The sequence below is a fragment of the Leptodactylus fuscus genome, chromosome 11, assembly GCF_031893055.1.
Source record: "Leptodactylus fuscus isolate aLepFus1 chromosome 11, aLepFus1.hap2, whole genome shotgun sequence".
NCBI lineage: Eukaryota > Metazoa > Chordata > Amphibia > Anura > Leptodactylidae > Leptodactylus > Leptodactylus fuscus.
This window is the reverse complement of record NC_134275.1, coordinates 64762651-64774450: the sequence shown is the minus strand read 5'-3', so window position 1 is coordinate 64774450 and position 11800 is coordinate 64762651. Positions and strand designations below refer to the sequence as shown.

At 46.0% G+C, this 11800-nt stretch overlaps 1 protein-coding gene and 1 non-coding gene across 2 annotated transcripts in view; one reads left to right on the top strand and one right to left on the bottom strand.

Moving 5' to 3' along the window:
• Nucleotides 1–2950: 2950 nt before the first annotated feature.
• TRNAR-UCG (transfer RNA arginine (anticodon UCG)) lies at nucleotides 2951–3023 on the bottom strand. Its single transcript has one exon. It is a non-coding gene; the product is annotated as a tRNA-Arg (tRNA).
• Nucleotides 3024–4039: 1016 nt separating this feature from the next.
• The window catches only part of RELB (RELB proto-oncogene, NF-kB subunit), a 27838-nt gene continuing 20077 nt past the window's right edge, over nucleotides 4040–11800 (top strand). Inside the window, exon 1 of the mRNA XM_075258901.1 lies at nucleotides 4040–4179. Within this exon, the coding sequence (XP_075115002.1) occupies nucleotides 4158–4179 (22 nt within the window). The 5' untranslated portion in view covers nucleotides 4040–4157. The remainder of the gene's footprint in view (nucleotides 4180–11800) is intronic.

Genomic DNA, 11800 nt, shown 5'->3' with positions numbered 1-11800 from the left:
CTGTAGTGGCAGAACATGAAGAGGGGCGGGTAATGACTGGTAGGATGCTCACAATGCAGCGTAGCAAAATTTATTTATTTTAATGGGTTAACTTTGATCACATTAGGGTGTTCCCATTATGTAGATTGTAATGTTTTACACCATGTTTCCTACTTATGTCCTTGGGGGTAAATGAAAACTATGGGCCTCTAGGAAGTGGCCGCTAAGCTAAAAGTGTACCCCACGGAAAAAAAAGCAGACCCTCCTGCCCAATCTGTATCTCCAACAAGTCCAGCATCCAGTTGGAATTTTTCCTGTAGCCCCCACGGTTCCTGAGCAATCACTGCTGATAGTTTTGTGCCTGCTATGCTATGTAGTCTCTATACTGTCAGGCAGGAGCTACTATACTACTATACTCTACAATGAACACTATAGCAGGGGAAAGAAAAAAATCAAAATGGTGTAAGCACTATTTTTTCACTATTTCGCACACACGACAAAAATGGGATTATCCATCTCGTTACCCATAGTAATATTGTAGGGATCCATGGTGTTTGGTTCATTAGGCCTGCGGTTCGGACAGGCTTTTGCACTCCTGAATAAGCTTTTTATCAGTAATTGCCCATCACATTGAACGTCCCTTTGTCTCCATTTCACAAATTTCCCCTCCGTATCTATTTGTTTTTCCATCCGGATGAAAGAGCACGGCCTCATTTTTCTGTCCAGATAAACGACAGGATCCCAACAGAGCTCAGATACGGCTGATTATTTGTCTGTTCTGATTTCTCGCTGCAGATATAACACCTATAACATGGCATCTGCCTATGTCTACAAGCTTACTGTATACCCTGGTCTGCAGCTGTCTGTATAGGCAGGAGACTTGGAGCTCTGGATAAGAAACGCAACCTGTTGCAGTGGTTTCTACCTTTGAACATTCAATTTAAGGTTTGCAAAGTTGAGGTTGTGAAGCTAAGGGCCCGTGCATACGGAGTTAACGCAAGTGCATTTTAGCAGAATACACGTGTAAAAATGACACTCTCATTGACTTCAATGAAATTTTTTACCCGTGTAAAAAACGCAACACGTATTTTGATGCGTTTTTTACACGTGTAAAATATTTCATTGAAGTCAATGGGAGTGTTTACACGTGTATTATGCTAAAATGTGCTCGCGTTAACTCTATGTGCACGGGCCCTAAAGCAGTATACTCAGGATGCTGCTGTTGGGGCAAGGCCGTATAGAGGGCTGCCTGTGTAGTCTGAACCGCCCCTTTACTGCCTTTTTACAGCCATAAGGGGGCGGTCCAGACTACACTGCTGCCGACTACTCAAACCAGGAAGTAACTTTTGCAGGGGATGAAAATTCAAAATCTAAAAGAGAACAACCCTGGTAAAAAGAAACAAAAGCTAATCAGTAGGACAAAATATATAAAATGTCCTTCATTGTGTTATTAGAAGAAAGGTCACACAGCTTGTATCATATCTGCTGGTGTACTTATATTTGTCCTTGGACATGATTATTGAGTAAATTTCGGATTTGATGTCACTTGTGGGTTTGTGAAGTTTAAATCCAGAACCTAATAAGAGTTATGGACAATGTAGGTGTGTAGTCACACTGGCCATTATATATATATATATATATATATATATATATATATATATATATATATATGAAATTTTATTTATATAGCACCAACATATTCTGCAACGCTGTACAATTTGTAGGGTACATATACAGACAGAAAGATGCATTACAAATAAAGTCATTTCACACAATGGGACTGAGGGCCCTGCTCGCAAGAGCTTACAATCTATGAGATAGAGGGGGTGACACAAGAGGTAGCAGGGGCGGCATTGCTTATGCAGAGGTCAGACAATGTTGTAATAGAGGTGACTGTCAATACACAAACATAAAACTTTATGAGCCGTCACCAGTCGTGTCCTGTAACATGTGGATGGAGCTTGGACCTATAAAGTTAGCCTGAGATGACATCATATCATGTGGGGTAATGTGGGAGTGGGTATAGAGGAGGGTTACATTTTGGGGATTCTAATTATAGTACATTAGGGTTTACGTTAGAAATTGTGATAGGCCTGTCTGAAAAGATGCGTCTTTAGTTTGCATTTGAAACTGTAGAAATTGGGAGTTAATCTGATTGTCCGGGGTAGAGCATTCCAGAGAAGTAGTGCAGCTCGGGAGAAGTCTGGTATACGAGTGTGGGAGGTTCTGATATATATATATGGTTTTCTTTATTTTACTTTTTTGTACTACATCTGCCTCTTCATTTTCTGTGTTTTTGATGTAAAGTATAAATCCCTAGTAAACTTACAGGAGGAAGTGTCATTTTCCTTACCACTCTAGCAGCATGTAGTTCCTCTTTGGCTGTGTGAATTTGTAAAAAAAACTTACCCCCCCCCCTTCCCCATCAAAAATATAGCCAAAAAAAAAGGTTGAGTACATTGTAAATGGAGGAGGAGGCTGCATGTTCTATAAGTCTGTACAGGGGCATCATAGATTTTTGTTGTTGTTTTTAAGGATTCTTGCAAAATAACATTAATCTTAATACAATGATGTTATTCCTTTGCCTATTGACATAAACAGCCTTACCTCTGTAACGTGGGAACAATTCACAAGGGGAAAACTCAGTTAGGTTAGAGTCACCTGAATCAATCGACGTGGGGGTCTGGGGTTGATATGCTGGGTTCTGATCACAGACTCCCTTTAACCAAGTGGAAAAAAAACCTTGAAAGTGGTTGGTCAGGATGGCTGAGTGGTCTAAGGCGCCAGACTCAAAAATAGCTTCTTCACCAACGTTGGGTGTTCTCCAAATGGGGGCATGGGTTCACATCCCTCTTTTCACCTTGGAAACTCTTCCGTGACCGTTGCTCATTTTGAAACTAGGACTATCAAGGTAACCGAGTTTAGCAGAAGGTAAAAGAGGGCTCTCGACCTCTAGCATCCAGCCCGGCCGCGACCACGAAGGGACTCGAACCCTCAATCTTCTGATCCGAAATCAGACGCCTTATCCATTAGGCCACGCGGTCTAGGGCAGCTTCCTTCCCGTCGAAATGAGGAGGCCGCGCAATACGAAATCTTTTGCTTGAACCAAAGTCAATGGCAAAACACGTTTTCTTGTTTATGACAAATGAATAAATATATAACCATTCTCCATCTTCTTACGATAACCAATAGGTTTGACCTTTTCTAACATGTTGAAGAAGGAATACCCAGAATAGCTTAGAGGGAGTCTGCTCCCAGAACCCAGCATATCAATTCCAGCCAGGAAGCTAGATAGATTAGGGTGCCCTGAATCTTAGGGGGTGTTTTTGGTCTCTTGTGAATCGGTGCCTCCACTGCCGACATATCGCCGGTTTTGTCAATATGCAAAGGAGCTCTTTGGAGCAACGAGAGCTTTGCGGCTTACCTCTTTGGAGGAACGGCAACGCTCTCGTTGCTCCAAAGAGCTCCTTTGACTATTGACATAAACAGCCATATCTCCGCAACAGAGGCACCGCTTCACAAGGGGAACACACTGTTTGATTCAGGTGACCCTAACCTATCTATCTTCCGGGCTGGGTTGATATGCTGGGTTTGGGTCAGAGACTCCCTTTAACCGAGTAGGAAAGGCATTGGAGGCGGGAGCGAGAGAGCTTTGTCAGGATGGCCGAGTGGTCTAAATGGTATATTTGCTGAGTGACAACCACCTAGCTCTCTGTGGGCCTTCACTGCAGTGGGTGACTGATTACTTGTGTGGTATTACTACTAGCGGCCATGTGGTTGTCACTCAGGTACGTCTATGTAAGGCTGCTGTATACATTGTACGGGCTGTGCCACCACCCCAGGCCACGCCCTCCTTCCGTATACTCGGCGCTGTATACACACACACTCCAGTCTCTCTTAGCCCACGTGGTAGTGATACGGGAAGTCACGTGCTGTCCCGCATTCAGCTGGGGGATTTCCTGGCCCCGCCTTCTCCTGCCTTTCAATGATGTCATCGGGATCCTCCACCAATCAGGGCGCTGGCCACAGAACGGGGGAATTCCAGGCTCCGGAGAGGAAGAAATCAAGTAAAGTTGTGCGGAGTTGTCAGAGCCGTCCCCGGGGCCGCAGCCGCCCACTGGCCGTGTATGCACGTATAGCAGCCGCCTGTCACCTGTGACACCTGGGCAGCCAGCAGCATGAGGGAACCGGGCAGGACAGGTAGGTGTGTGCTATGGATCATGTGTCATATATGTTACATAGACTCACCACAGGTTGTATGAGAAATCATAGTATGTATACAGTGGGACTACAAGGCTCAGCCTGCCCTGGCTGCTACTTGCTATGCAGTTGATGACATAACATGCAGAAGTGACGTCATATTTATGGCCATAGTGGTCAGCAGTGTTGCCTTGCAGCTCTGGGTTCAACTCCAGCCAAGGACAACATCTGTACTGTGTGGGTTTCCTTCAGGGGCTCGGGTTTCCTCCCACGCTCCATACTGATATTTTGGGCAGTGTTGATCTATATAGCGCTGCCCGATGTAATGGTGCAAAAGCAAACAAGTAAATAAAATGGTCCACAAGGTGCGATTCTGGAGACAGTCATGTGATCAGAAACAAACCCATTGCGAAACTCGATATGTTGTCCTGCAACTCCTTCCCCAAGTGCTTTTTGTGATTAAGCCATTTTGCAACAGTCGCAACACCCTCAGGGTCACAATGCGACTTCGTTCAGGATGACATGGCTATGTCACCTTATTTCGGAATGCAATGGTGGATATTTAAAGGGTTATCCCGGTTGCAGCACATGAATGTCATTTATTTACTTTCCAGGGATATCAGGCCATGGCGGTGCAGGGTGCTACATGTTCAATGAAAGTAAATGAGGTCACGTTGCGACTTGCAAGTTGCTGTGACCCCTGCATGATGGTTGCAAAAACGTACACAACAGTTTGCAAGTCACAATGTGAAATTTTCAATATGCTGTAATCTTTGGTATGTGTGAGATACGGTCATATTGTCTAAAGTCACTTTCACATGGTCAGTATTGACAAACATATTTATTGCACTTTTCTCCCACAAGGGGTTCATAGTGCTGGGGTTTTTGTGGTGTTAGTGGCTGCCATACAGGCGATGCTCATCCCCAACAACCACAAGGTTCAGTTGTTTTACAGAAACTAATTTACCTATCGGTATGATTTGACACACAAATTCCTTGCATATGTTGTCTTTGGCTGGATTCAAACCTAGGACCCCAGCACTGCTAACCACTGGTGTAACTACCGCCATAGCAGCAGAGGCAGCTGCCACAGGGCCCGGGACATTAGGGGCCCAGTGACAGCCGCTACCGCTGCTATCATTATACTCGGTGGTCTTTTCGGACCCCTGAGTATAATGATCTGCGGACCGGGAGAGGTTAGAAACGTAAAAAATAGAGATGAGCGAACACTGTTCGGAACAGCCGTTCCAAACAGCACGATCCCATAGAAATGCATGGAAGCGGACGGCACGCGGGGGGTTAAGCGGCCGCCGACAAAGTCTGCGTGCCAGGTGCTTCCATTCATTTCTATGGGAGCGTGCTGTTCACTCATCTCTAATAAAAAACACTGTTACTTACCTCTCCACGATCCTGGCCAGGCCTCCTTCCTAGTTGACTGACGTCTCTGATGTCACATGAACCCAGCCTGCGTCCCGGATCATGTGATGTCCGACGTCATTGATGAGGGATGGCAGTGGAGAAGACAGCGTAGGAGCCGGAGACAGGTAAGAAACAGCAGGTTTTTTTATGTTTTTATTCCCCCGGGTCTCCGATTATTATACTCTGGGGTCTGAAAAGACCCCAGTGTATAATAATTGTTTATGGGTGTCCATAGTGGGACATAATACTGGGTGCAGGGGCCACTGTTGGGGATAATACTGTGTGCAGGGGCCACTATGGGACATAATACTGTGTGCAGGGGCCACTATGGGACATAATACTGTGTACAGGGGCCACTATGGGACATAATACTGTCTGCAGGGGCCACTATGGGACATAATACTGTGAGCAGGGGCCACTATGGGACATAATACTGTGTGCAGGGGCCACTATGGGACATAATACCGTGTGCAGGGGCCACTATGGGACATAATACCGTGTGCAGGGGCCACTATGGGACATAATACTGTGTGCAGGGGCCGCTATGGGACATAATACTGTGTGCAGGGGCCACTATGGGACATAATACTGTGTGCAGGGGCCACTATGGGACATAATACCGTGTGCAGGGGCCACTATGGGACATAATACCGTGTGCAGGGGCCACTATGGGACATAATACCGTGTGCAGGGGCCACTATGGGACATAATACCGTGTGCAGGGGCCACTATGGGACATAATACCGTGTGCAGGAGCCACTATGGGACATAATACCGTGTGCAGGGGCCACTATGGGACATAATACCGTGTGCAGGAGCCACTATGGGACATAATACCGTGTGCAGGGGCCACTATGGGACATAATACTGTGTGTAGGGGCCACTATGGGACATAATACCGTGTGCAGGGGCCACTATGGGACATAATACTGTGTGTAGGGGCCACTATGGGACATAATACCGTGTGCAGGGGCCACTATGGGACATAATACCGTGTGCAGGGGCCACTATGGGGGATAATACCGTGTGCAGGGGCCACTATGGGACATAATACTGTGTGCAGGGGCCACTATGGGGCATAATAGAATGCGCAGGAATGCGTAGGAAGGGTCAGTCGGGGGGGGCATATCAAAAGTTCGCCACGGGGCCCGCCATTCCTAGTTATGTCACTGCCACTGAGGTACTGTGCTGTATCAATGTGTATAAGCTGAAAAAAAGTGGAACCTACAGAGAAAACCATAATGTAATATTTGTGCCTCTTCTGTGTTTCTATAGACTTGCTTCTGTATTTGGGTTGCAAACACGGATTCAAAAATACCAACCAAATACTGACCATGTGAATGTGGCTTTAGGGCTTTTGCAAATGGCCACAAATCCTGTCCCGGCAGACCCAAACTAGTTACACCATACGTGTCAGGGTTTGCTGCTGTTACATGGTTCATATGTCTGTATTCTTGGTCCGTGTACTATGCGTTATTACTATTATGTTATTCCATTCTTGGCTTCTTTATAAATGAGAGGGATCCCATAATAACCCTATAGAGCTGATCTCCAACCATTACCTTGTATATCCTTTCCCTCAACACAGGGCTGTTTATAGCAGCCTATAAAGTCCAAGGGCTCAAGGCTTTGTGTATATGGTACAGAGGTAAATTGAGGGGTTAAAAATCTGCACCGTGGGTCAATCCCTGTATGGATATCCCACAAATGTTTCCGGTTCTTCATTCCCTCCATATAGTTTACCCCTTTCTGTATTCTTACACTCATTTATTTCTTGCAGTTGTAGTGTAAAGGTTTGTCATGTTTTTGTCATGTGTCACAACAAATTGTGTTTTTGTGGTCAGAAGAAGATTCACTCTAGTTTTCACTTTAGAATCAGCTGTTTCCGTGTATATATGGGAGGCAGATAACAGCAGTCTGGTATTCAGTGGCGTAACTAGAAATGGCGGGGCCCCGTGGCGAACTTTTGACATCCCCCCCCCCCCCCGACCGACACCGAAGACCTCGACCGACCCCCTCCTACGCATTCCTGCGCGTTCTATTATGCTCCATAGTGGCCCCTTCACACAGTATTATCCCCCATAGTGGCCCCTGCACACAGCATTATACCCCATATTGACCCCCGCACACAGTATTATGTCCCTTAGTGTCCCCTGCACACAGTATTATCCCCATTAGTGTCCCCTGCACACAGTATTATCCCCCATAGTGGCCCCTGCACACAGTATTATCCCCCATAGTGGCCCCTGCACACAGTATTATCCCCAATAGTGTCCCCTGCACACAGTATTATGTCCCTTAGTGGCCCCTGCACACAGTATTATCCCCCATAGTTGCCCCTGCAAACAGTATTATCCCCAATAGTGGCTCCTGCACACAGTATTATCCCCCAGAGTGGCCCCTGCACACAGTATTATACCCCATATTGGCCCCTGCACACAGTATTATGTCCCTTAGTGGCCCCTGCACACAGTATTATCCCCAATAGTGGCTCCTGCACACAGTATTATCCCCCAGAGTGGCCCCTGCACACAGTATTATACCCCATATTGGCCCCTGCACACAGTATTATGTCCCTTAGTGGCCCCTGCACACAGTATTATCCCCAATAGTGTCCCCTGCACACAGTATTATGTCCCTTAGTGGCCCCTGCACACTATTATGCCTGGTACTATCTCCCAGAGTATAATAATCGGAGACCCGGGGAATAAAATCTTAAAAAACTACTGTTTGTTACCTGTCCCCGGCTCCTACGCTGTCGTCCTCCGCTGTCGTCCTTCTTCAATGACGTCGGACATCACATGACCCGGGTTCATGTGACGTCAGATAACTAGGAAGGAGGCCTGGCCAGGATCATTGAGAAGTAAGTAACATGTTTTTTATGTTTCTTACCTCTCCCGGTCCGCCAGTCATTATATTCGGGGGTCCGAAAAGACCCCCGAGTATAATGTTAGCAGCGGTAGCGGCTGTTGTCGGGCCCCTAATGTCCTGGGTCCTGTGGCAGCTGCCTCTGCTGCTATGGCGGTAGTTACGCCACTGCTGGTATTACAAATAACAATTATGGGTATTACCCCATAGATTTAGCGACCTGCAGAACAACACTAAAAACAAATCCCCCAAAAACCAATGGTGGTTCTGTGGGTTTTTTTTTTCTATTGTCTACTATCCTCCCCCCAAAAAAATCAATATTAAGCCATGTGTATAAAAAAAAAGATTCTTGTATGCAGTGATGAAAAAATAGCCCTTAGAGGAATGTGTCACCAGAAAAATGACCTTTTTGTTTTTAAACCAAATTTTTAAAGTATTTAAAAAAAATTCTATGACATTATTTATATAAAAAAAAGTACCAAATCCTGCAATTTTTACTTTGACCATTAAGCCTAATAATAGACTGACACTGGCCAATTCTGTAGGGCTTTGCAGCAATCACCTAATTTACGTTGCAGACAAAGTTACAATAGAAGATAACACCACTGCGAGGACATGAAAGTTGTCCAGGCTGATTTTATTTATGGCCTATCCTCGGGACTGTCTTGTACCCAATATGGGGCTGGAAGAAGAAAGCTCTGTCTGTTGTCTAGTACCCCGGCACCGTCACTAAAGTCAGTGGGAGCTGAGGCTGCAGTGAAGGCGCCAGGCCACTAAACAACGGATAGAGCTTTGTACCTGAAACCTCATATTGTGTGCTGGAAGCGGCTCCATACAGACGATTGGGCAGGGGTCGGGTGTTGGCCCCCTATCAATCAGATAACTACGGCCTATCCTACGGATAGGCCATAAATACAATAAGCTCTAACGGGTTAAACAAGATGTCCTTAGAGAGTAACCCACCCGGCGGTTGCTCAGAGACCCCCCTATGCCGCACCTCAGACTAGTCACAGCTTTCACTGCTGCAGCATACCAGCCGGATTAGTCAGCCGCACACTGCAGTGTCATGGACAGACATACACGGGCCTCATACTGACTCTCCTGGCCCAGATAGTTCATCTGCCAGACCCAAGCTGTTCTCTAGACACGTCTGTATGTATAGTCAGGGCTGGTGCCAGGTTTGTGCGGGCCCTTGTGCGACAAAGTCCCTCTTGGAAAAATTCATCCACAGCAAACAAAAAACAACCAAAATTAGATGTTTTTTGCTGGGGCAAACCTACTGGAGTGTAATACAGTCTATCCTATACAAGTAGTAAAATCTGTTCTGACATCGGAAAGTAAAGAGAAATCTGAGGCGGACAATCTGCCGCGGGATACTCTTTATTTTCTGCCCCCACCTTATGGTGATGGATGTGGAGGGGGGTATAAAGTCAAAACCAGATTCCACCATGTGAATAGGGCCTGTAACAGTGCAATGAACACTTTCATCTGTATTAATGGAAGTGTATACAGTAAGTGTAAGAACGGGTTCACACCTGCGCCCGGTCAACGCTTAGCAGCCCCTCCATACAGTATAATGGCACCTCCTCACAGCAACGTGTAGGGCAGAAAGGGAAGTAGGGGCAGCTGTGAGCAGGAAGGGGGATCACTAAGTAAATGGGGCCCGTTATAGGGTGCTGACGCTAGCCCTGTTTATAGTGTCCAGTCTCATGAATATTGGGGGGGATTCCTATGCTGAGAAAAGTGGGAAATAAGTATAAAGAAAATAAAGAGCACCATTTCTGTGGCAGCTTATAGTCTGACACCAGAATATGGGCCAATGTAAAATAACATAAAGGACACTAAAAGAACAATGAGATGATCTGCTGTGCGGCATGACAGTAGACGGCTGCCTCTGCTAACGCTTACCATACATGTCGTATAAAAGGGAGCTGTTATTGTATTCATAGGGGATGGCAACAAGAAAAAAAATTCTAAAGCGTAGAATGGGACATGTCACCTGTTCTTAAAAGCCCAAGGACATACAGATAAGCACCATCTTCCTAAGGATTTTGGGGAATCCATTCCAAAGATATAAGTCCTTTTAGTGTTGATTTCTTTCTTATATAGCGCCAACATATTCCGCAGTGTATACAGACATTGTCAGTTGCTGCCCCCTATAAGGCTCACAATCTACATTTCCTATCAGTATGTCAGGTCTGGTTCACATCTGCATTCGGTATTCCGTTCGGGAAGTCTGCTTGGAGACCCTCCCGAACAGAATACCGAATGCATTGACAAGCGATGAGTAGTGAAAGCACACAGACCCCCTAGACTATAATGGGGTCCATATGCTTTCCGTCCCCAAGCGGACTCCCCGAACACAGATGTGAACCAGGGCTCAAGGAAAATGTACAAGCTCCTTACAGATCATGTCCTTGGTTGGATTTGAACCTTGGATTACAGCTCTACAAGGCAACAGTACTAACCACTGAGCCACCATGATGCCGATTGTAGCAATTTAGGATATACTAGTCAAGTTGGCGGTAACACTTCATGACATACAGCACACAGAGAACCCACCCCAGAGAGTTCAGTGTTACTGCCCACTTGGCTAGTAGACCCTTAGTTTTACCATCACTAAAAGGACTTATATCTTTGGAATAGCTGAACAGATTTGTATCAACAAAACACCAAAATGCTCAGGGTGACAGCACCGATCAGATGAGGTATGGCATTGGGCTTTTCAGATCCTCTTCAGAAACATAAAAGAAGTGATACTCACTTTACCAATCCCTTGCCTCTCCTGTTCTGATGCTGCCCGGGTCCACCACCTGTTTCTCCTTCCCGATCCAGGAAACGCTGCACACCCGATCACTGGCTAATGCTCGTCACCTCTGTGGTCAGTCATTGGTTGAGCTGCCATTTTGTATGTGTCAAGTGGCACCAGGAAGGAGAGACTGGCGGGGCATCCAGGTAGCCATGGAATGAGAGTGACGGTGAACTGAGTGTTGCTTCTTTTCTATTGTATCCCATTTTGGGACGTTTATCAAACTTTTATCTCCCCCCTTTATAGTGACTCCATGGAGAAGCATATTTGATGTCTAACCTTAAACTTTCCATAAATAGAGGAGAGTTTGGCCTAAGTGTTGCAGATCGAGTGGCTGTCAGAGAAATCCGGTGCTACATATCTCCATAGGAAGCAAAGTTATCGGCAGCAGGACAGATTCCTTCTCCGGTGGTGGATCCTCTATTTCATCTCATGGTTATTACATTGTCCAAGGTTCTTCTCAGAATCGTTGAAAGGGCAACGGACCAATGGATGAGGAAAAACTGCGCTTGCTCCAGAAGAGTA